Consider the following 21,069-nt stretch of genomic DNA (forward strand, 5'->3'; position numbering starts at 1 on the left):
CTCTTGCAGTAATCTCTATGCAGACACAGAAGTCCCAGAGAGCAGCGATTCCCTCTGCAGGTCGATGTGTTCCCTTTTCGTTGATGCAGCCATTCCAGTGGGATGGGGAAGAGCTTGCTGACACCAGTATTGCTGCACTGCAGGATCCCGGGCACTGCGTTTCAGAATGGAGCAAAACTATAACCATGTATTTCTACTTACCCCAGACGTGGGCAGCAAAGAAACCACCCGTTCACCCGCAGCTCCTAGCAGAGAATTCCAGCTGGGTGTAGAGAATCCTGGGTAGTAACACAGTGTTTTCCAGATGTGCACTACCGTAGCTACCTATCCATGTGTGATACTGTGAACCTTTTTAATTTTTTAATCATGTATTTATTTCTTTTATCTTTGCACAGAGACAGCACAAATGTGCTTTTTTAAACATTTAGTTTACTGCACTTTTTTTTTTTTCTCCATATATTTGTGCATCAAAAAGGAGCATGAGACTTCACTGAAGAATGGGTAGGAGCACGTTGCTGGGGAGGGCAGGGAGCGGAGTGGCTTCATGTGAGGCAGCAGTGTGGTCTGACCAGCTGAGTGAGTCAGGAAGTTTAAGGCTGTCCAGACTCTGCCACAGTTTTTCCAGGTGGCCCAAGGCGAGTCACTAAACCACTCTGTGCCTCGATTTCCCCTGTGCTAGTGGGTGCACAGTACCTGCTTCTGTTACAGCACTTAAACCCTGGGATGAAAGGTGCTATGAAAATGCAATGTATTAAAGGCCATGGAATAGAATTGCTCCCATGTAACCATAGTCCAAAGCAGCCATGCCGATTCATTTGGATCCAAACTCTCTAGTGACTTCTCCTGTCTGTAACACTGTGCGGGGCAGCACAGTTCCTGGTGACAGTGACATGGACACCTCAGCTCTCCCTGAAGTCGTGATGGGTTCCACCTTCACCCTGTGCTGCACTGCTGCGCCACCCCTCCCTCTGTGCTTGGAGTCTGCACCTCATCCGACCTGCCACCTCCTGCTCCAGCCCCACAGGCACAGACAGATGGAACTGGGCACCTCCCAAGCCTGGCCACGTTAGAGGGCAAGTTCCCCACTCTGCCCAGCCCACGTGGGGCTTGTCCAGACCCTGCATCCTCCTGGAGCCACTCAGCCCCTCACGTGCTTGTGGGTGTACCCTGGGGTCATGGACACTTGGTTCACAGTGCCCTCTGCCCCTCAGGGCAGGCAGGGAGACAAGGGCACGTTCACACACTGGAGGCAGGAATGGGAGCCTGACTCTGCCACGGAATTGTGCCAACTGCTGTGCTCGGGGACTCTGGACAGAAAGCTGGGTGACTGGGGTGTTGCCTGGGGTCACATCTGCTGGTGGAAATCCCTGCTGCGGGTGTCTGAGAGGGTTGGGTTTGCAAGGGCTGTGTAAAGGTGAGAGAATTGGATGTCACGGGGTAGTGTTCAGGCTCATCCATCAGCAGGACACATATCATAGCCTAGTCTGGAATCCAGCAATCCATCCTCATCTCCCACAGAGAAACCAGGAAGCCCTTTAGACCAGAAGGAGACAGTCTTGTCCGTTGCTTTGTGAACTTCGCTTGAGAAAGAGGGTTGAAATCTCTTTATTCCCTTTACAATCTTCACTGCCCTTGGGATTCTTTGTAGAGGGGTGGAGAAGTGGGATCCTGCTCTCAGGCCTCAGTCCCCACAATCTGTCTTCACAGCAGCACTCAGGAGTGGTTGTGTTGGGTCCCAGAAGGTAGCTGGGCTGATGGCAAGCTCTTCCTTCTGTACTGTGCTGAACTTAGTGAGAATCTTCAGGAATTGATGGTTTTTTCTTGCCCAGAATGCAGGACCTGGACTTCCCTTCCCTACCTGTAGATGCAGAAGGCTGTGAGTTGTGCTTCTTTGGAGCACAGTCTGGGGATTGTGCAAGTTGCTGCTGTTCATGTATCCATGTATTTACCAAATATCAAAAGTCGATCTCAAGAAATTCTCCCCTTTCTGTTGCTGCTTGGCAGCTCGTTCTCCCGGCTGGAGCTCCTGCCCCACCCCACCTGGGGGGCTCTGCAGGCTGGGGGGGCTCAGGGGTTGGTGGAGGGGAATGGGAGCCTTGCAATGCCTACAGCCTCACCTACCTTAGGGCTCAAGGCAAGGGGCTTCAAAAAGATAAAAATTCAACCTCATTTTCCTCCAGCAGTGTGTGTAGAATGGCCAGAGGGAGCCACATCTATGCTGCAGCTGCTGCTGTTGGGTGCTGTGCTGGAGGAGAGGGCTCTGGGGGGAACGGGTGGGCTCGAGCTGTTCTGACCCTGCCCAGTCAGGGGCTGGAGGGTTTGGCCTCATCAGGACTTTCCAGCCACTTGAAATCAAGCATCTTTTTTGAGATGGTTTAAGCATCGTTGATGGAGATTTTATTCTTTCCCCTCATTTCTAGGGGGTCTCTAAAGCTGCTTGGCCTCTGTGCAAGGAGTGTCCTAGAAAATGAGATTTGTGAGCTGGAGCTGTGCTTGGGTGCTGAGAGAGGGGGTGAACCCAGAGCTCCTGCAGCACGTTCATTCGAAGAATTGTCTTCCCTTTCTGAGAAGATCCTTGTGCAATTCTGTAATGCTGGACCCTTTGGATCAGGTCTGGATGGGGTGGGATAGTCCTGTAAGAGGACAGGCAAAGACTTAAAACAGCTTTGTCAAGGGGACAAGAAGGAACCTTCTTGTAGGCAGATGTTGATCTGAAATGGAAACTGCCCCTGTTCAGGCGGCACAGTCCCTGCCATGTCATCTCCTGTCCCAGCAGCTCAGTGCTGAGAAACTGTTTGGCCTCTGCTTCCCATGGAGGCTGAAAGGACCTTGGATTTTAAAGCTCATTCTTGGTCCCCCTCTGCATGGCACTGCAGGGGAGCAGCAGAAGCTCTGGGGCATGTCACAGGCACTGCCAGTGCTGCCTGGGCAGGAACAGCACTTGCCCATGGCAAAGAGCACCCTTGGTCTGGGTGTTCCTCCATTTCCACTTCAGCTTATTCTGGACTTGAGCTGCTGTTCTCTGCCAGGTTCTACTGAGTGACCCAGCAGGTGCTGTCTTGGCTCTCCATCTTTAAAGGAGGCACCACGAGTCTTGTACTCTGAGATTTGACCCCACAGGACAGCCTCAGGCTCTGTGTGACATGCCCTGACCATTGCCTGCTGCTGGGGATGCAGGTGAGCTCTCCCTGCCAGGTAAGGGGCTGGCAGGAGAAAATGGGCATCTCTGTCCTTGAGTTTGCAGTCAGGCTCCTGTAAAGGCTCTGGGGCAAACCCAGAAGCTTGTAGAGATCCTCAACACGTGCAGAGGGGATGCAGCTTTTGGTTGCCGCTGCCTCTCTGGCCAGGTGTGCTGGAATCGCACTTAGGGGAGTTTTTTAGTGAAACACTCACAGACCTTGGTCCAAGATAGGCAGAGGCGCTTACAGGGTTCCATCGCTCACATTCCTCTTCTCATTCCCAGCCACTGCTCCAGCGCTGCCCAAATGGATAAGGAAAAAGCCAGGGCTGAGGCGTCTTGGCTCACGTCTGAGGGGTTTTTTCTGTCCATGTCTACATGCACCAAGTCTGTCCTGGTGGCTGTCCCTCTTCCCACCCACGTCTGTCCTGGTGGCTGTCCCTGTCCCCACGCGTGTCCCGGTGGATGTTGCTGTTCCCACACGTGTCCGTGTCCGTGCTGCGCGTGCACCGTGTGCCGAATGTACGGCGGAGGGGGCGCGGCCGCTGCGGCCGGACGGGGAGCCGACGGTGGGGTGCTATCCCGTCTCTGTGTCGGGGGCTCGAGGCCTGGGCGGTTTTCTTTTCTCGGTTGTTTTGAGGGTTTTCCCCCTCCTTCTCCGGGGAGCCCGTTTTCCAGAGATCTGTACCCCGCTCTGATAAAGCGTTCTGCAGTCTGTGCTGTGCTCTCCGGGCTGTCCGCCTCCTGTGTGGGCGCTTTGGGGAAGAGGGGCGCGGGTCGGGACGGGCGAAAGCGGCTGCGCTCCGCCCCCGGCGCGGGGCTGCCCCGCCGCCCTCCTGTCTGCGCCGGAGCCGCTGGTGCGGCGGGGCGGGTGCAGGCGGACGGCGGGGCAGCCTGGTGCGCTGAGGCCCCGCGAGGCCCCGGGGCGGAGCCGCCGCTGCCGATGGGCTCCGAGTCGCGCAGCCCGGCCCGGGGCGGCCGCTCGGAGCGGGAGAGGGACCGGGACAAGGAACGGGACCGAGACCGGGACCGAGAGAGGGAGCGAGATCGGGGGCGCTCGCGGTCTGGGAGCCGCGGGCGGCGGCACCGCAGCCGGAGCAAGAGCCGGAGTCGCGGCCGACGGCGGGAGCCGAGCTCGGGGTGAGTGGGCCCGCAGCGGCCGCGCCTTGTCCGTGGGGCAGCGGGCCCGGGGGAGCGGGGCTGGTGTGCCGGGCCCCGCGCGGCCATAACCAGCCGCTGTCCCAGCCCGGGCCCGGCGGGGGGCGGGAGGAGTGCTGCCGCACTCAGGGGTGGGGAGTGCGGGTACCTCTCGCTGTCTGGGCGCTGCCGGTGGCGCCGGTGCTGGGCAGGCCTCACCTGCGGCGGGGAGACGCTCTGTGCTCGGCACGGCCGTGGCGTTCTCCCGCTGAAGCTCAGCTGTGTCCCCCTAGCTCGGACTCCGGCGATGAGAGACACAAATGGAAAAAGAAGAAAAGAAGCAGCAGCCGGGACCGGCACCGTAAGGAGCGGAGGAAACGGCGCTCCCGGTCCCGGGGCCGCTCCTCCGGCTCCAGCCCGGAGTGCGGGCGGGACAGGGCAGCGCGGAGCCGGGAGCGGCGCCGCAGGAGGGATGGATCCAAGTCCTCCGTGTCCTCCGTCAGCTCCCCCTCCCCGCCGCGGCCCCGGGGCCGGGAGGAGCCAGGGCAGCAGCTGAGCCTGCAGGAGCGGCTGAGGCTGAGGGAAGAGAAGAAGAAGCAGGCGGCTCTGCTGAAGGCCCTGGAGACACCCGAGGAGAAGCGAGCACGGAGGTTGGCCAAGAAGGAGGCCAAGGAGAGAAAGAAGCGGGAAAAGATGGGCTGGGGTGAAGAGTACATGGGCTACACCAACACCGACAATCCCTTCGGGGACAACAACCTGCTGGGCACATTCATCTGGAGCAAGGTGAGCTCTGTCCTGTCTCTCCAGCCAGATGGAACAGACAGGGGGAGTCAGGGGAATTTGTGCCTGAGGTGGGGTCTGTATCCAGGGCAGTGAGATTAGCTGGGTGCTGGGCAGCATTTACTGGGTCAGGGATGTGGGGATGGTAACAGGAATGCAGCACTTCTGCTACAGTAATGACAGAAGAGATGTTCACGGTTAGGGAGAAGAAGTGGCTCTGGGGAGACCTTAGACCTCCTTGCAGTGGCTACAAAGGCTTTAGGAGAGCTGGAGGGGCAGGACAAGGGGAACGGCTTCCCATTGCCGGAGGAGCAGGGTAAAATGGGATATTGGGAAGGAATTGTTGGCTGTGAGGGTGGGAAGGCCCTGGCACAGGTTACTCAGAGCAGCTGTGGCTGCCCCTGGATCCTTGGAAGTGTGCTTGGAGCAACCTGCTGTAGTGGAAGGTGTCCCTGTCATGGCAGAAGGTAGAACAAGATGGTCTTTAAAGTCCTTTCCCTCATGAGTCCTTGATATTGTTGTGCTAGCACTCACCTTGCCAGGCCAGGTGGGCTATGTGGCCTGAGCCTGGGTTTGCTGGGGGGCTTCAGGAGCAGTGTTTGAGTGATTTAGGGACCTTCAACAGTATCAGACCTCACTTGAGCAGCAGAAAAAGGTAAATGGAGTAGCATTTGCTGGCCAGTGAGGGGCTGCGGAGCTCCTTGGGTTCTACAGCTTCCCTTGGCCATTCTGTTCAAGGCACTGGAAAAGAAAGGGATCAGCCATCTGGACGAGAAGGACCTGAAGGAGAGGAACAAGCGAATCCAGGAGGACAATCGCCTGGAGCTGCAAAAGGTGGGATAAAGTTTCCTTTCCGTGTTACTGTCTGACAGAGAGCCCTGTTTACAGCCTGGTTCTCTCCATCCCTCTTTGGGAAGTCCCCTTTTTCTTCTCTTGGGTATGTCCAGTCTGTAGGATTGTTGGAGCCATAGAGTCCTGTCTTCTACTATTCTGAAACCTCTTCCCTTGGGGTTAAGCCCAGGAGGTCAGGAGGTGCTGAGGAGGATAATACCAGGTCATGACACTGAGGCACTCAGTTGTGCCTGTGTCCCCTGTCTCCCACAGGGCTGGCAGTGAGCCCAGGCAACCTGGCCCCACTGGCTCCCCACTCTCCAGGAGCTCGGGCTGATGGCAGGAGCCAAGGCAGCTCAGGGACAGGTTATGTCGTGGCTGTGTCCTCGAGCAGGTGTCTGTGGTGTGTGCACAGTGGCCCATCAGCAGTGGCCTCACAGCTCTGTCACCCTGGGCAGGTGAAGCAGCTCCGCCTGGAGCGGGAGCGGGAAAAAGCCATGCGGGAGCAGGAGCTGGAGATGCTGCAGCGGGAGAAAGAGGCAGAGCACTTCAAAACCTGGGAAGAGCAGGAGGACAACTTCCACCTGCAACAGGCCAAGCTGCGGTAGGTGTGCAGCTGCTCAGAGCCAGGCCTGGCAGGGAGCAGAGGATGGCACTGCTCAGTGTCCCCCACTGTCTCTCTGTTCCTCTCCCTTCACCAGGTCTAAGATCCGGATTCGGGATGGGAGGGCGAAACCCATTGATCTTCTGGCCAAGTACATCAGCGCAGAGGACGATGACCTGGCCGTGGAGATGCACGAGCCCTACACCTTCCTGAACGGCTTGACTGTCTCTGACATGGAGGACCTGGTGGAGGACATCCAGGTGCCTCCTCTGCTGCCCCTCTGCCTGAGCTCAGGGCTTCTCTCCCAGCTCTGCTTTCCTGCTGATGGTGTGGAGCAGGTGCCTGATGTATCTCCTGCCTGCAGGTGTACATGGAACTGGAGCAAGGGAAGAACGTGGACTTCTGGAGGGACATGACCATCATCACGGAGGATGAGATAGCCAAGCTCCGCAAGCTGGAGGCCTCTGGGAAAGGAGGACCAGGTGAGCAAGAGAGCAGAGCCTGGTGTGGTTGGCAGGGACTGTGAGTGGTGGGTTTGCCATGCGTGCTCAGGCTCAGAGGGGCTCTTGGACCTGCTGGATGGAGGCTGTGGGTCTGGCAGCTGTCCCTGGCTAGGGTCCAGCCTCCTGCTGTTGGCAGAACCCAGATGAGTGCAGCTGAGTACCTGGAGACTGACTGGCTGCCCTCACCTGTCCAGGGGAGCGTCGGGATGGTGTCAACGCCTCAGTCAGCTCAGATGTGCAGTCCGTGTTCAAGGGGAAGACATACAACCAGCTGCAAGCTCTGTACCAGGGCATCGAGAGCAAGATCCGGGCAGGAGGGCCCAACCTGGACATTGGGTACTGGGAGAGCCTTCTGCAGCAGCTGAAGGCTTACATGGCTCGGGCCAGGTAAGAGCAGAGAGTGGGAGCAGTGCAGACCCTTCCATGGGCAAAGCTGGGGCAGCATAAAGCCAGTTGATGGAGGGAATGGGGTGGGGTGTTCTACCTTTTCTGAGATGGCTCATTTCTTAGAGGGGAGTGGGCAGGACACCTGCAGTCCCTTCTGCAGTGGTGATATTTAGTGAGATCTCCAAGAGAGAACTGAACTGGGGCTTATTCAGCCCAAAGCTGTCCAAGCCCAGCAGGTTTCTGCCCACGGAGGTGGGTGTCACAGCTTTGGGCAGTCAGAGTGAGGTGGTTCTCCTGGGCAGGACCTGACGGCTCCTCTCCTCTCTCAGGTTGCGGGAGCGGCACCAGGACGTGCTGCGTCAGAAGCTGTACAAGCTGAAGCAGGAGCAGGGTGTGGAGAGTGAACCGCTCTTCCCCATCATCAAGCGGGAGCCAGCTTCCCCCAGCGACAGGTGAGCAAACACCTCGGCCTGTCCCCAGGCACAAAGGCAGTCTTGTGCCCTCACCCTTCAGGCAGAGCTCAGGTGAGCAGCTAACGAGGATAACATCCCCGTCCCAGTCCTCTCTTCTCTCTTCCACACAGGCTGGATCCCGAGGAGAGCCTTGAGGCACAGCCAGGGCCATCCTCAGAGCCAGAGGCAGAGCAGGACACGGAGGCCAAGGGAGAGGCGGAGGGGGAGGCCGTGCTGATGGAGGAGGATCTGATCCAGCAGAGCCTGGATGATTATGATGCGGGCAAGTACAGCCCCCGGCTGCTGGGCCCCAACGAGCTGCCCTTCGATGCCCACGTGCTGGAGGCTGAGGAGGACATGCACCGGCTGCTGCTCCTGCGCCAGCAGCTCCAGGTGACAGGTGAGCCCCAGGGCAGGCCCTGCACCCACCAGCTTTGCAGCCTGCATGGCATGGAGGGCATGCAGTGATTCAGGCTGCAGGACTGGAGGGGTCTCTGCCCTCAGGAAAGGGCAAGAGCTGGATCTGGGGCAGGCACACAGAGCTGACCTGGCAGAGAGGTGCCCCTGGAGCAAAGGGCACTGTGGCCTGGACAGGAGCAGGGAGATGGTACTTGGGGGACCTGCTTCGGTACCACTAAAGTGTTTGGGTGCAGGCAGGCAGGAGCAGTGTTATGGTCAAGTTTTCCAGCACAACTCAGCCCAATGCCCACTCAGGGCAGCCCATGCATTCCCGTGTCCTGTTCTGCATCCTCTGCACAGCAGCTCCTTCTCTGTGTGCCTTGAAGCAGTGTGGCATGGCCCAGGCCTGGCTGGCACTGCAGAACCTGATGTCATCTCTCCTGCCCTCTAGGCGATGCTTCCGAGAGCACCGATGACATCTTCTTCCGGAAGGCCAAGGAGGGCATGGGCGCGGACGAGGCGCAGTTCAGCGTGGAGATGCCGCTCACAGGCAAGGCCTATCTGTGGGCTGACAAGTACCGGCCTCGCAAGCCCCGCTTCTTCAACCGTGTGCACACGGGCTTCGAGTGGAACAAGTACAACCAGACCCACTACGACTTCGACAACCCCCCCCCTAAGATTGTGCAAGGCTATAAGTTCAACATCTTCTACCCCGACCTCATTGACAAGCGCTCAACGCCCGAGTACTTCCTGGAGGCCTGCCAGGACAACAAGGACTTTGCCATCCTGCGCTTCCACGCCGGGCCCCCCTATGAGGACATTGCCTTCAAGATCGTCAACAGGGAGTGGGAGTATTCCCACCGCCACGGCTTCCGCTGCCAGTTTGCCAACGGCATCTTCCAGCTCTGGTTCCACTTCAAGCGTTACCGGTACCGCCGGTGAGGGGCTGCTCGGCACCCTCGGACACCTGCCGTGGGGTGGGTGGGGGTCTCATCCCACAGCACAGACACTGTTCCATGCATGGCCCCAAGGCCGGGCCCAGCTCTGGGCATGTTCCTGAGGCTTTTCTCTGTCCTTGCAATTATCATGAAGGATCCTGAGACTTTGGTATAAATAAAATAAGAGTTGTTTTAGCCGTGAGATCCTGGGTGTGGGCACCCCCACTGCTCCTGCATGACATCACCAGCCAGTACCACACTGGGCCAGTACTGGGAACTCTCCTGGGGACTGGGTAGTGCTTGGGGTAGGGTGTCCTCACACCTGTTTCTCTGGGGTCTGTTACCCCATCCCCACAGAGTCAGCCCCGTGTGCTCCTTGCCCCACTCCAACCCCCTCCCACTCCCAACACCTCCCCCTACAGTGCCAGACCAGCCCAGCTGCTGCTCCCCAGCTGGAGTCACAGGGCCCTTGACTTCACCAGCCCAGCACTGCCCTGTGTCCTGCTTCATAGAGGGGCCCCTCACCCTCCCCTGGGCCCCATTCCTGGCATGTCCTCCCCTGGGATCTGGCTTCTCCAGCCTGGGAGCGCTGCCACATCCCTCAGTCCTGGCTGTGGCATGGGAGGCTTTAGTGCTGCCAGGCGCCTGCTCTGGTGGAGAGGAGAGGGATGCTGGTTGGGATGTTTCCTTACAGGGGAAAATCCGGATTCCAGAGCCTGCAGTCCCTCCCCCACCATGGCTGTGAGGCTCTCCCTGCCCTGAGCAAGAAGCGGCTGCACTCCCCAGTATCCTGTTGATGAGGTGGGGGTTCCTGAGGGCCTCTAGTGATGTTCAGATGGGTTTTGGGCACCTTAGGGGCACTTCAGGGTTAAGCTGGGACTTGCTGGTGTTGGTCCCACCAGATGATGACCGTGGGCACAGCCACACTCCTCTGGCATCATCCCACATGGCTCCATCCCCACAGGCCCCCAAACCCTGGGGTATGCCCACTCAGGCAGGCAGCATAGAGTGATGGTGAGGAGTGCCCAGGGGTGCAGGAAACCCCTGCCCTGGCTTCAATAAGACACCATTTCCTACCTACATCCACGCTCTCCCTGGTACAGGCCCATGGTGCAGGGACTTTGGGGGCTGCCCAGGTCCCCCAGCACTAGGGCAGAGCCAACCCCTGCAGGGGCCTCCAAGGCCTTGGGGGCTGCGCCATGGCTCATGCAAGTTACCTTGTCCTGCTCCTGGTTCCTCTGGCTCTGCTGGCAGGATCCAGCCCCAGAGCCACGGTGGGAGCTGGAGACTCCCATGCCTGCCCTGGCCACCCACACTTGTGGGGCTTGGCCTTGCCTGTAAATGGGGGTGGGGGACCCCAACTGCCTTGGTCCTGCACATGGGTGCCCCCTTCCCATCCTGCCAGACATCCCCAGGACCAGCAGCTGCACCGGACACATTCTCTGGCCTCCCCTTCCTGTGAGTTATTTCCAGCTGCTGCCTGTGCAGGGGGGTTTGGGGGCTCAATGCAGGAAGTGAGTGAAGGCCTGGCCAGGGAGGAGGAAACTGGGGGGAAAAAAGCCAAACCCCAAAGCTGGTACTTGGTGCCCTCCCTGCTCAGCTGCAAGGCACAGCCTCCCTCCCCCTAGCCCCTCCCTTTCCTTCCTGGGCACACACAGAGGTGGGGGAACTCCCCCCCCAAAAACGTCCCAGTGTATCTCCAGCCAGAGCACGGTCCATGTCCTCTTCCAGGCACTGCGGTTCTCTGACTCCAGGCCCTGGATGGGGTCACTGAGCCAAAGTCCTGAGAGCTGCTGCAGCCTCCGGGCGTGTGCCCGGGCCGCATCGGCGACTGGATCCGGCTGAAGCCCCTGACGGCTTTTCCCTCAGTGCTGCTCCTAGTCCACATCTCCCCAGCGTCTCGGGGGAAGCTGCCCTGAGGTGTGCAGGGGACACAGCGGCTCGGCCGGTTCATGCCCGATGTCCCATCACCCGTGAGCGCAGCTGCTCCGGGGCACACCCCGGCCCCGCCCGGGCAGCAGCGGCTGCCGAACCCGCGCGTTTCGCTGCCGTGGGGCAACCCCTGCTCGCAGCACACAGGGCCAGCCGCGATCCAGCTCTGCAGGCCTGCCCTGCCTTCTGCCCGGCCTTTGGCTGCGACAATCTTTGCTCCAAACCAAGGGACAGCGGGATGATGGCAGCCCCTCACTGCCTAGCCAGTGCCAGGAAAACCTGCCTGGGCATCCACCTGAACGCCGAGCGGCTGTGCCCCTCGCTTGCCTTGACAGGGTGTCCCCGCGTCCCCCGTGGGCTCAGGCGCCCCCAGCTCTGCCCTCTTCGGCGGAGCACGAGGAGCAGCAGCAGCGGAGGCTGTCGCGTCCTGAGACAGTGCCTGGGGACCTGCCACCCCAGCTGGTCTCGGGTTGGGACAGCGCAGCGACATCCCGAGCTCGGAGCTGCCGGGCCGGGAAAACCCCCGGGAGCCGAATCCCCCCAAAGCAGGGACGGCCGGGGCTGCGGGAGCACCCAGGGACCCTCGGCCACCCCGGTGCCCGGAGCCGCAGCTGCCTCTCCCTTCTCGGGTCCCGGGGTCGGACGACCCCTCTGTTGGACCCCAGCGCGGTGCGGGTCCCGCTGGAGGGGCGGCACGGCCGGACCCCCCCGCGCTAAGCGCGCCCGGGCAGCGACTCTCTCGAGTAAACAAGTGAGTAACGGGGCGGGAGCCCAGCCCCGACGCGGACCCAGCCGCGGGTGCATCCGCCGGGGGGGTTTTGGGCGCCAGCACCGGGGGGGCTGCACCGGAGGGATCCTGTCGAGTCTCCGGGGCGCTGCCCGGGCCGGGGGCGATGGGGCCGGGGGCGACCCCCGCCTGGAGGCCCGTCCTGAGCAGAGAGGGAGCGGAGAGGGACGGGGCCGGTTCCGGGGGGCGCGGCGAGCCCGGCCCTTCCCCCGCCCCGCCGCGGAGCTGAGCTGAGCTGAGCTGAGCCTGGCTGAGCCGAGACCAGCCGAGCCGGGCAGAGCCGAGCCGGGCCAGGCCGGGTGAGTCCCGCAGGCAGCGAGGTAGGGCGCGGGACTGCGCGGGAGGGAGGCTTGGAACGGGGCGAGAGATACCGGGCCAGGGGGGCTGTGAAGGACAAAGAGCCCAGAAGACTGGGATGGACGGACAGAGAGACCGGGATGGGCGGACAGACTGCAGGGCTGGGATGAACGGAGCGGCTGTGCGGGACTCTGGGGCTGTGTAGGACGGTCGGGGCTCCAGGGGCTCCCAAGGCTCTCGGGGCACTCGCCGCCGGTTCCGCCGCCGGGTTCGCGCACAGCCCCGAGCATCGGGTGCGTTCCGGGGAAGGGGAAGCGGAGACCCCACAGTGGGGGACAGACACATGGTGTCCCCGCTCTCCCCACTGTCTGTCTGTCCCCGGGACCGAGGGTCCTCCACGGCCGTATCTTTGGCTTCCCGTCGGAGCCAGGATTTCCTTTCGGGGCTCCCCGGTCGGGACGGGTTCCCTCCCCCCGCTGGCTCCTCCGGGAAGAGCCGGAGAAGGGCTTGGAAAGGCTCAGGAAAGGGCTGGGAAAGGAAGGGTCTATTTCGGGCTGTCGGAGTGGGCGGCCCAGCAGCCTTGAAGCCCTCGAGATGCCGCTGCAGGCGGGGGCAGTCGTGGGGCAGGGGGCCTGGTGCTGCAGGGCTGTCGAGCCCCAGCTGCTGCATTCCAGGGCACCCGGGTGGATCCTCCAGCCACCGCCTGCCCGGCTCCGGGGCCCTGGAGATGGGAATGGGGATGGTGCCAATTGTTCCCCAGTCAGCCAAGAGGTTGGGGACCTCTGCCCTGGGCCACAGCAGGGACAGGCAAGGACAGTTACCATGCCTGACAGGAGTCATCCTGTGTGTCACTGCTTCCCACGAATGTCCTCTGTCCTGGGTTTCCTAGAGATGTCCCTGCTCTAGGCCAGGCCAACTTCTTCAGGAGCAGGTCCTTGTGATGGTTGTGTGCCCAGGGAGGAACACTGATGTCCTGCCAAGTCCTCAATCCCCATGGCTTTCCTGTCCCAGCTGATGGCCTCAACCTGATTTGATAGCCCAGAGCCCCAGCCTGGAGGGTGGTGGCAGTGGGGCCACATCCATCCCTGACAGGGGACACAGTGTCCCATAGGACTGCCTGCACCGAGGGCATCGGACTGTGGAGACAGAAGGGATCAAGCAGGGGGAGTCATTGTCCTGGAGAGGTCCAGCAAGCAGGGACTGGCCACAAAAGGGATAAATTCAAACACCCTGCAGCATCTTCTGCACAGCTGCCCTGTGGCTAAGCACCACATCCACTGGCAGACCCTATCCTGAGGGTACGCATGGGGTGTGGAGGGAGTCACTGCTATCTGGTTTGGGGGTTCCTTTTGCAAGTGTTTGGTGCCTCTCCCCTTCTAGCCCCACCACAGTCTGATCTTGCAAGCCCTGTCCAGACCCCATGCCCAGTCCTGCCTGGGGAAGCCTGGGGAAACATCGAGCTGGAGCAGAAGCTGATAAGGAGCAGCCTCCCACACTCCCCATCTGCCTTTCCCTCACTGCCCTCGGATGTGGCCAGGGCAGGAAGCAGTGCCCAGCAGAGGCAGGGCAGCCTTGGTGCATCTGCAGCAGGACCCAAACCCACAGGCTCAGGCACTGCCAGGAGCCCCATTAGTGCCTGCACCAGCCTCCCACACCCCACTGCCAGTGCCTCGAGCAGAACATTTCAGAGCTAGCTCCTCTCATCCAGGATTTTACCCCAGCACCCCTTGCCAAACACTTGCTCCAAAGGCATGTCCGTTTTGCTGGATCCAGAACCCCAAACAATCCTGCTCTTCCCACATGCATCCTCCTGCAGTGGCTGCCTGTGACGGGGGGGTAAATGCAAGTGGGGACCCCCCGGAGGCACCACTGGTGTGTTCTGGCACACTCCCAGCCCTGCAGCTGCTAAGTGGCCCCTTGTAAATATTTGTTTCCCTCTAAGTGCTGGGCCCAGCTGCGGCAGCTCTGCACAGGGGGGGTCCAAGCTGCTCAGCCCCTGAGCCCAGCTGAGTCCTTCGAGCCCCCGGGGTCCCGGTCCACAGTGAGCAGTGAACGAGCACGAGGTTGTGGGCAGGAGCTGAAGGGAGGGAATGCAGTGGTGGGATTTGGAGCTTCTGGGGCTGCTGCTTCCTTGCTTGGCCAAGGTACCACTGCAGGGAAACCCCCAACCCCCCTCACAGGGGTCGTAGGGATGGGTCATACCCTGCCACAGTGAGCCAGCGAGCAGCCAGGAGCATCCTGTGGCTGTGAGTCCCCAGGTAACAGGGACAGCAGGGCAGCATTGCCCCATGGGCTCTTGAGCACCAGTGAGCAGAGGGAACACCCAGGGATAAGAGGAACATGTTTGGGGACAGCATCCTGGAACTGTGGCAGGTACATGGCAAGGGACAGCTAGAGTGGGACTGGCACACTCGGCCCTCATGCAGCAAGGGGCAAGGGTGACTTTGTCACCTCTCAGAGGATGTAGGGAAGGCTGGTGACTTCTCAGGGTCTTAGAATGTCATGCTGAGGCCTCAGCCTGTGTCTGCAGGGCTGACGGCTCTGGGGCTGACGCGGTCCCTTGGGGACCAGTGAGAACAAACAGCAGCAAGTTTTCACTCTTGGCTCATGGAAAAAGCTGGGCCCACCCTCGCAGTGATTCACCACCATGCTCTGCCAGCCCCCCACACCAGGACAGGAGAGAGATGGGGACGAGGCATCCCCACCATCCCTGGCCCCGTCCCTGCCCCGCAGGGCTGCAGGTCCTGTGGCACAGAGGGTGACAGGGCACGGGCAGGGCACTGGTGGGTGCCGGCTCCATCACCCCACGTGTCACTGATGAGGCCCCAGAGGATGTTGCAATGCCTGGCCCCAGCCCAGCCCAGTGCAATCAGTGCCTCGGGTGTGTGCGGTGCACCAGGGGCCTGAGGGGTGTCTGAGTGGGGGCACCCAGAGCCAGACCAGGGATGGAACAACAGTCAGGGTTGGCAATGATCAGGGCTGGTGTGAGGTTTAACTTGGGGACAGAAGACAGGTGGCAGTGCCACCCTGCACTGGGGGCTTTGCAGGGGTGGCGTGTTGAGGTAGGGCTGGGCTTCCCACTGGGCATCTACTGGGGTCACTGGGCTGAGGACCAGCCAGGAGGGTGGGCTGGGGCAGGTGGGGTGGCAAGAACATTCAGAGCCTGGAGAAATGGGTCCCAGGAGGAGAGGAGGGGACTGGTCCCTGTGGGGGTCTGTGTCCCCCAGGTTGTCCAGTCCCTATTGTTGCCATGTCTCTGTCCTGTCCCACATCATCCCACCGGCAGCCTGGACTAATTTGCAATGTAGGGCCCTGTAGGACCAGGAGTTGGACTTGATGAACCTTGTGGGTCCCTTCCAACTCAGGATATCCCATGACTCTACGATTTCCAGATGCTTCCTGGCCCAAGCAAGGCAGAGTGGCACTGACTGGGCTGACCACCGCTGCAGCCATCGCTTTGGCACCCTGTCACAACCACTGTCCTGGTGTCACACCCACAGCTCCCACTGTGAGGGATGCAGAGCAGGTCTGTCACCCACACTGGCTGTGGTTTGGGTGTCAGGGTTGCAGCCCAGCCTCAAACCTGTACCTCAGGTTTCCCCAGCACACTGGAGGAATGGGGCATCTTCACAGTGAGCCTGGGGTTTGTGCTCAGGGATAGGCAGAGTGTCAGGTTCATGCCCTGGTGCAGCCACTCTGTGCCTGCATCCTTTAGAGCGTGTCCCCCACCACGATGGAGGGTGATGGCCCAGGGATCTCTGGCTGTGTCCCCCCGGGGCAGGAGGGAGCCAGGCTGTCAATGCTGAGTTCCCCCAGCACTTGCTGTGCCGGGATTCAGCCTCGTGGCTGCAGCCCCACGTGGCTCACGGCCGGGAACAGTTAATCCCGGCAGCTGCAGGGCTGCAGGTCTTGGCACTCCCTGCAGCTGCGCCTGGGGCCGGCAGGGGCCGGGCCCCACCCTAGAGTCCCTTTCCATGGGCTGGGATTCCACCATGGTGTCCCCCTCCACAGCCTCTGGGGAACCCTGTATTCTGCAGGCTCAGGATGGATGACGGGTGGGCTTGGCCATGGGGAACAGCCCTGAATTCCCTCTGTTCCCCCGGCAGGGCAAGGAGGGATTGGTCCCAGCAGCGGCGGGGGAGCTCCAGCCATGGAGCAGAGCCAGGAGGGTGCCTGAGGCTGCTGGAAGGAGCAGCAGGGAGTGCAGGACATGGAGCCCCCCAACAGCAGCGTGGCCGGGCAGGCAGACTCGTGCTTCGGGGTGTTCAATGCCAGCGATGGCCGAGCCAGTGCACAGAACAGCATCGCCTCGCCCTGGTTCTCCACCGCCTTCGGCCTCATCGGCCTCTGCTCCAACCTCTTTGCCCTCTGCGTCCTGGTCAGCTCCTCCCGCAAGCTCTCCAGCCAGGCCCGCTCCTCCTTCCTCATCTTCCTCTGCGGGCTGGTGGTCACAGACTTCATGGGGCTGCTGGTGACGGCTTCGGTCATCATCCCCTACCACTTCACCAAGTTCTCCTGGGCCAAGGTGGACCCCAGCTGCCACCTCTGCAACTTCCTCGGCTTCTCCATGGTCTTCTTCGGGCAGTGCCCGCTGCTGCTGGGGGCCACCATGGCCGGGGAGAGGTTCTTGGGCATCAACCGCCCCTTCTCTCGCTCCACCAGCCTCTCCAAGCGCCGCGCCTGGGCCATCGTGGGGCTGGTGTGGGGCTTCTCCTGCTTGCTGGGACTGCTGCCGGTGTTGGGGCTGGGGCGCTACACGCTGCAGTTCCCCGGCTCCTGGTGCTTCCTCACCCTCCTGCCTGACACTGGCGACATCATCTTCTGCCTGCTCTTTGCACTGCTGGGCATCCTCTCCGTGCTGCTCTCCTTCGTCCTCAACACCGTCAGCGTGGTCACGCTCTGCCGCGTCTACCACGACCGCGAGTCGGTGCAGCGGCGCCGTGACAGCGAGGTGGAGATGATGGTACAGCTCGTGGGCATCATGATTATCGCCACCATCTGCTGGATGCCCCTCCTGGTGAGGCCCCTGTCCTGGTGTGCCCCATTACCACCCCTCCATGTCCCTCCTGGGTCTTCATGTCCCCCCTGTTCCTCCTTGTGGAAGGTCTTTGTGTCACCTGCTCCTTCCTTTGGGGCCTCAGTCTTGGTGTGTTCCCCCACCTCCCTCCATGTCCCTTCTGAGGCTTGGTGTCCCCCACCCTTCACAGTGAGGTCCCAGCTTTCATTATGTCCCCTCCATGTCCCTACTAGTGAGGTCCCAGCTCTGGGGGTGTCCTCCCTTCGGTAAGACCTCCCCTGCTGGTGTCCCCCTGCCACCTCTCTACACCCTGAGCTGTCCCCTGGTGACAGGTAGAGCAGGTGCTCCCCAGTGCCCTGAATTGGGTCAGGACTCCTCCAAGGGGCTCGACTTTCATCACTTCCCCACCCTGGAGCAGCTCATGGATCCTCCTCTGACACATTTCCCCCCCTCTCCCCCCAGATCTTCATCGTGCAGACAGCCCTGCAGCACCTGCCTGGCAGCGCGCGGGTGCTGCCCAGGGACACGCAGGAGATGCTGCTGATCTACATCCGCATGGTCACCTGGAACCAGATCCTGGACCCCTGGGTGTACATCCTGTTCCGCCGGGCCGTGCTGCAGCGCGTCTACCCCCGGCTGCACCCCCGGCCCTCCATCGTCTCCCTCAGCCCCTCCCTGCCCCGCAAGCTCACCGCTGCCTCTGTCCTGCAGTAGCAGCCCTGGGCAGGCACTGGGCGGGGGGACACAGCCGTCCCCCGTCCCACCCCGCAGTGGATCCTCATCACCTGCATCCAGGGGCTTCCCCCCCCACAACCACAACACCCAAGGGGCTGTTGGGGGGCACAGGGCTGCTTCCCCCTCCCTGTCCCCAATAAAGCACAGCTCGTGCAGCTCTTGGTGCCCGCTGGGGGTGACCGCCCGGGGGGCCCCAGGGAGGGTACGAGGGGGGAACCCACCCTGCTGACAATCAGCAACAGCCTTTCTCCTGCAGTCTCCTTTAATGAGCCACGGCTGCTGCCCACCACATTTGGGGGTGTGCAAGGGGGATCCTCAGGAAGATGCGTGGGTTGGGTGCCTTCTGTCCCCCAGCCCAAGGGACAGATCTAGGTGCTGTTCAGAAGGGTGTGGGGGGCAGGATGGGGACCCCCACCAGCACCTCAGCCCCAGATGGGGCAGAGATGAAGTGGGGACATGGAGAGGGGACAAAAGTGAGGGGCAACACCTGCCCCCCAGCTACCTACTCCTTATCCCCCTTGGGGTGGCAGACGGCTGCCCACACCTCAGCCACAAACTCCTGGGGGAAAGCAAACTCGCCCAGCACCGAGTCCAGCCCTTGGGCAAGCTGGGCCACGCTGGGGCTGCCCTTGGCCGCCTCCACCATCGTCGAGGCTGTTGGGGAGAAGAGGGAGGTCAGGGCCAGTGTGAGGGGCTGGGACAGGAGCAGGGGCTGGGGAAGGGGCAGGGGTGGGATGGGGGCGAGGGTCAGGACAGGGGCAGCTCAGGGTAGGGGCAGCTCCGGGTCAGGGTCCAGGCCCCCTCCTCACCCAGCTCGCTGTCACGGATGCCCATGTAACTCTCCAGCAGGTCGTCCACCCGCCGGGCAGCTTCTTCCTCGGAGGGGCTGGGCTGGGAGCAAGGTGCCCGGGGGGTGAATGCTGTGCAGCACAGGGAGCACCAGGGGCACGGGGATGCTTATCCCCACCCTGGCCCAGTGTGAGCAGTCACAGGATCGGGGTGGGGGGCTCGGGGTGGGCCTTACCCCCTCCTCCAGCACAGCTGGACCCTGTGTCCGCAGCCGCAGCGTTTCCTTCCCACTGGCCACTCTGCCTTCGCCTGGGGATTTGCCTGTCCGTGTCCGCTGCCCGATCATGTCTGTGCCCAAGGTGGGGAGTGAGGCCACAGGAGGAGCTGGGGTCCCCAGCCCCTCGCTGCTCAGTGCCCAGCCATCCCCCAGCCCCCCAGGGTGAGTCAGGTGTGGGGCAGGGTGGGTGTGTCAGGGGCACCCAAGGGTGCAGGGTGGGGTTGCTCATGGTTATGTGGTGCTCATGGATGCTTGGGACAACACACACAGAGCGAGGGGATGCCCATGGGGAGCACGAGCAGGTGTGGGGACCCCCATGTGGGTGCCCCAGGGCTGTGGGGGCATTCACATAGTGGGGTGCAGAGGGTACACACAGGGTACACAGGGAGGCACTCGGACAGTGGGGAGCGGCTGCAGGGCCACAGGAGGCTGGGGAGGATCCCGGGGTCCCCAGGACAAGAGCAGGGGGACCTTCCCAACTCACCAAAGGCCTTTTTGGGCTGGACCAGGCGGAGGGTGAAGGGCTGAGCCCGCGGCAGCTCCCGCAGCATCCGCGCCACCTCGTAGTGCCGGCAGCCCACGATGGTGTGGTCGTTGATGGCCTCGATGCTGTCCCCCACACACACTGTCTGCAGCCGGTTGATGATGCTCCCCTCCTTGATCCTCTGGGGAGCACGGTGGGACAGGACACAGCGGCCCCATGGCTCAATGGGACAGTCAGACACAGCCCCCAGCCCAACCCCCACACAACCACCTCAGTGGTCCCATGCCCTTTGGTAGCTGGGTCAGCCCCCAAACCTCCCCATGGCAGGGGAGACCCCCAGGGCCAGGGTGGGCCCAGAGAAGGACTGATGTGGGGAGTCAGGGAGGAGCCTGGTCCCAGGGAGGGGATGCACAGGGGATGTCACTGCAGGGCCACAGTCCCTGGGAGTTCACCTTGATGAAGGCGTAGCCAGCCCCGTTGTCTGTGATGGTGAGGCCGAGCGCATCCTCTGTCTTGGTCACCTCCACCTCCTTGGTCTCACCCCGGACATGGGCGAAGATGAAATCCTCCAGGCCAATCTGTCCCCCCAGCAGCTTCTGCATGTCCACTTTGTGTGTGTTGAGCGTGCAGAAGAGGATCTGCCCCAGGGAACCCCGTCAGCAGGGACTGGGGATGCCCAGTAGGGCAAGAGGTGTCAGGGGAGCCACAGCCAGTTCAGGGGGATTTGGTCAGATCTGGGCAGTGCTAGAACAGAGGACCCAGGACCCCCAGCCTGCCTGGGGACCCAGCATTGCCCCATCCCTGTGCACCTTCCCATGCCTCTGGGCAGCTGGAATCAGCCACAGAATTGGCAGCCACGGCTCCCTGCCCACATTATGGGGGAGAACCGAGGCACAGAGCCCCCAAGCCCTCCCCAGAGGAGCCAATACAACCCTGAGGCCATAACACTCTTCAAGAAATTTTAGGGACTCCATTTGAAAGAATCTAGGAACTTGTGAGAGCACAGGCCACAGCCAGTGCCACATGGTGGGTGTCCCCACCCGGGGCACGAAGACCCTCCCCGGGCTGCAGCCCCTCACCTCGGTAGGCGAGATGTCAAAGACCTCGGCGATTTTGGCGTAGAGCTCCTTGACGTTGGTGAAGCCCTCGATGCGGCCCGTGGGGCTGCCGTGGGCCAGCTGCGTGTGGAACACCAGCCTGGGGCGGGCGCGGGCGGCCCGGGGGGCGGCGGGCTCGGGGGTCCCCGGCTCCTGCCCCACGCCGTTCTCCATGGGGCCGCCCTCGGGGGGCTGCCGGCCGTGCCTGCCCACCCGCTGCATCCCTGCGGCGCTGCTGAATTATGGATGGGGCTGGCTCCCCTCCGGCCGTAAGGTGATCCCCGCGCCCGGGAACCTGAGCCGGCGGCGCAGGTCACCCGCGGGGATCGGGTGAGCTCTGCCACGTAGGAAGAGCCCCAGCCAGGGAGGTGGGAGAGCAGCCGGCCCAGAGCCAGCACCATCACATCCTCCCAGCTGGGGCTGGGGACTGCAGCGATGGGCTCAG

At 61.8% G+C, this 21,069-nt stretch overlaps 4 protein-coding genes across 11 annotated transcripts in view; 3 read left to right on the forward strand and 1 right to left on the reverse strand.

Annotated features, from left to right (window-relative positions):
* Positions 1 to 3,895, forward strand: part of PIP5K1C (phosphatidylinositol-4-phosphate 5-kinase type 1 gamma) — a 51,096-nt gene extending 47,201 nt beyond the window's left edge. For all 6 annotated transcript variants that reach the window (XM_056512494.1, XM_056512502.1, XM_056512503.1 and 3 more), the window contains one exon: positions 10 to 3,895. In XM_056512494.1, the coding sequence (XP_056368469.1) occupies positions 10 to 12 (3 nt within the window). In that variant the 3' untranslated portion in view covers positions 13 to 3,895. The remainder of the gene's footprint in view (positions 1 to 9) is intronic.
* CACTIN (cactin, spliceosome C complex subunit) lies at positions 3,486 to 9,411 on the forward strand. Of its 2 annotated transcripts, none has more exons than XM_056512488.1 (10): positions 3,486 to 4,318; positions 4,609 to 5,098; positions 5,834 to 5,929; positions 6,385 to 6,530; positions 6,628 to 6,790; positions 6,895 to 7,012; positions 7,228 to 7,420; positions 7,750 to 7,872; positions 7,980 to 8,272; positions 8,723 to 9,411. In XM_056512488.1, exons 1-10 carry the CDS (start codon positions 3,486 to 3,488, stop codon positions 9,211 to 9,213), a joined length of 2,946 nt encoding a protein of 981 aa, XP_056368463.1. In that variant the 3' UTR covers positions 9,214 to 9,411. The 2 variants fall into 2 exon arrangements, with proteins under 2 accessions (XP_056368463.1, XP_056368464.1); XM_056512489.1 differs by having other exon boundaries at positions 8,004 to 8,272.
* A 2,525-nt stretch (positions 9,412 to 11,936) lies between these two features.
* Positions 11,937 to 18,134, forward strand: TBXA2R (thromboxane A2 receptor). 2 transcript variants are annotated; one of them, XM_056512506.1, is made up of 3 exons: positions 11,937 to 12,248; positions 16,332 to 17,242; positions 17,705 to 18,134. In XM_056512506.1, exons 2-3 carry the CDS (start codon positions 16,436 to 16,438, stop codon positions 17,954 to 17,956), a joined length of 1,059 nt encoding a protein of 352 aa, XP_056368481.1. In that variant the 5' UTR covers positions 11,937 to 12,248; positions 16,332 to 16,435; the 3' UTR covers positions 17,957 to 18,134. The 2 variants fall into 2 exon arrangements, with proteins under 2 accessions (XP_056368481.1, XP_056368482.1); XM_056512507.1 differs by having other exon boundaries at positions 11,937 to 12,227.
* A 118-nt stretch (positions 18,135 to 18,252) lies between these two features.
* Positions 18,253 to 21,058, reverse strand: GIPC3 (GIPC PDZ domain containing family member 3). Its single transcript, XM_056512511.1, has 6 exons — positions 20,607 to 21,058; positions 19,980 to 20,165; positions 19,528 to 19,708; positions 19,002 to 19,114; positions 18,787 to 18,868; positions 18,253 to 18,631 (listed from the first exon to the last, which is right to left on the reverse strand). Exons 1-6 carry the CDS (start codon positions 20,844 to 20,846, stop codon positions 18,480 to 18,482), a joined length of 954 nt encoding a protein of 317 aa, XP_056368486.1. The 5' UTR covers positions 20,847 to 21,058; the 3' UTR covers positions 18,253 to 18,479.
* Between the last annotated feature and the right edge of the window lie 11 nt (positions 21,059 to 21,069).

Source organism: Oenanthe melanoleuca, chromosome 28 (genome assembly GCF_029582105.1).
Source record: "Oenanthe melanoleuca isolate GR-GAL-2019-014 chromosome 28, OMel1.0, whole genome shotgun sequence".
NCBI lineage: Eukaryota > Metazoa > Chordata > Aves > Passeriformes > Muscicapidae > Oenanthe > Oenanthe melanoleuca.

What these genes read in the sequence shown, in the direction of transcription:
- CACTIN (XM_056512488.1), top strand. Translation starts at nt 3,486, where the DNA reads ATGGATAAGGAAAAAGCCAGGGCTGAGGCGTCTTGGCTCACGTCTGAG. An exon ending in GCACATTCATCTGGAGCAAG is followed by an intron (nt 5,099 to 5,833) that starts GTGAGCTCTGTC and finishes ATTCTGTTCAAG; the next exon opens with GCACTGGAAAAGAAAGGGAT. An exon ending in ACCTGGTGGAGGACATCCAG is followed by an intron (nt 6,791 to 6,894) that starts GTGCCTCCTCTG and finishes TCCTGCCTGCAG; the next exon opens with GTGTACATGGAACTGGAGCA.
- TBXA2R (XM_056512506.1), top strand. Translation starts at nt 16,436, where the DNA reads ATGGAGCCCCCCAACAGCAGCGTGGCCGGGCAGGCAGACTCGTGCTTC. An exon ending in TCTGCTGGATGCCCCTCCTG is followed by an intron (nt 17,243 to 17,704) that starts GTGAGGCCCCTG and finishes CTCTCCCCCCAG; the next exon opens with ATCTTCATCGTGCAGACAGC.
- GIPC3 (XM_056512511.1), bottom strand. Translation starts at nt 20,846, where the DNA reads ATGCAGCGGGTGGGCAGGCACGGCCGGCAGCCCCCCGAGGGCGGCCCC. An exon ending in CCAGCCCAAAAAGGCCTTTG is followed by an intron (nt 19,115 to 19,527) that starts GTGAGTTGGGAA and finishes CCTTGGGCACAG; the next exon opens with ACATGATCGGGCAGCGGACA. An exon ending in CATCCGTGACAGCGAGCTGG is followed by an intron (nt 18,632 to 18,786) that starts GTGAGGAGGGGG and finishes TCTCCCCAACAG; the next exon opens with CCTCGACGATGGTGGAGGCG.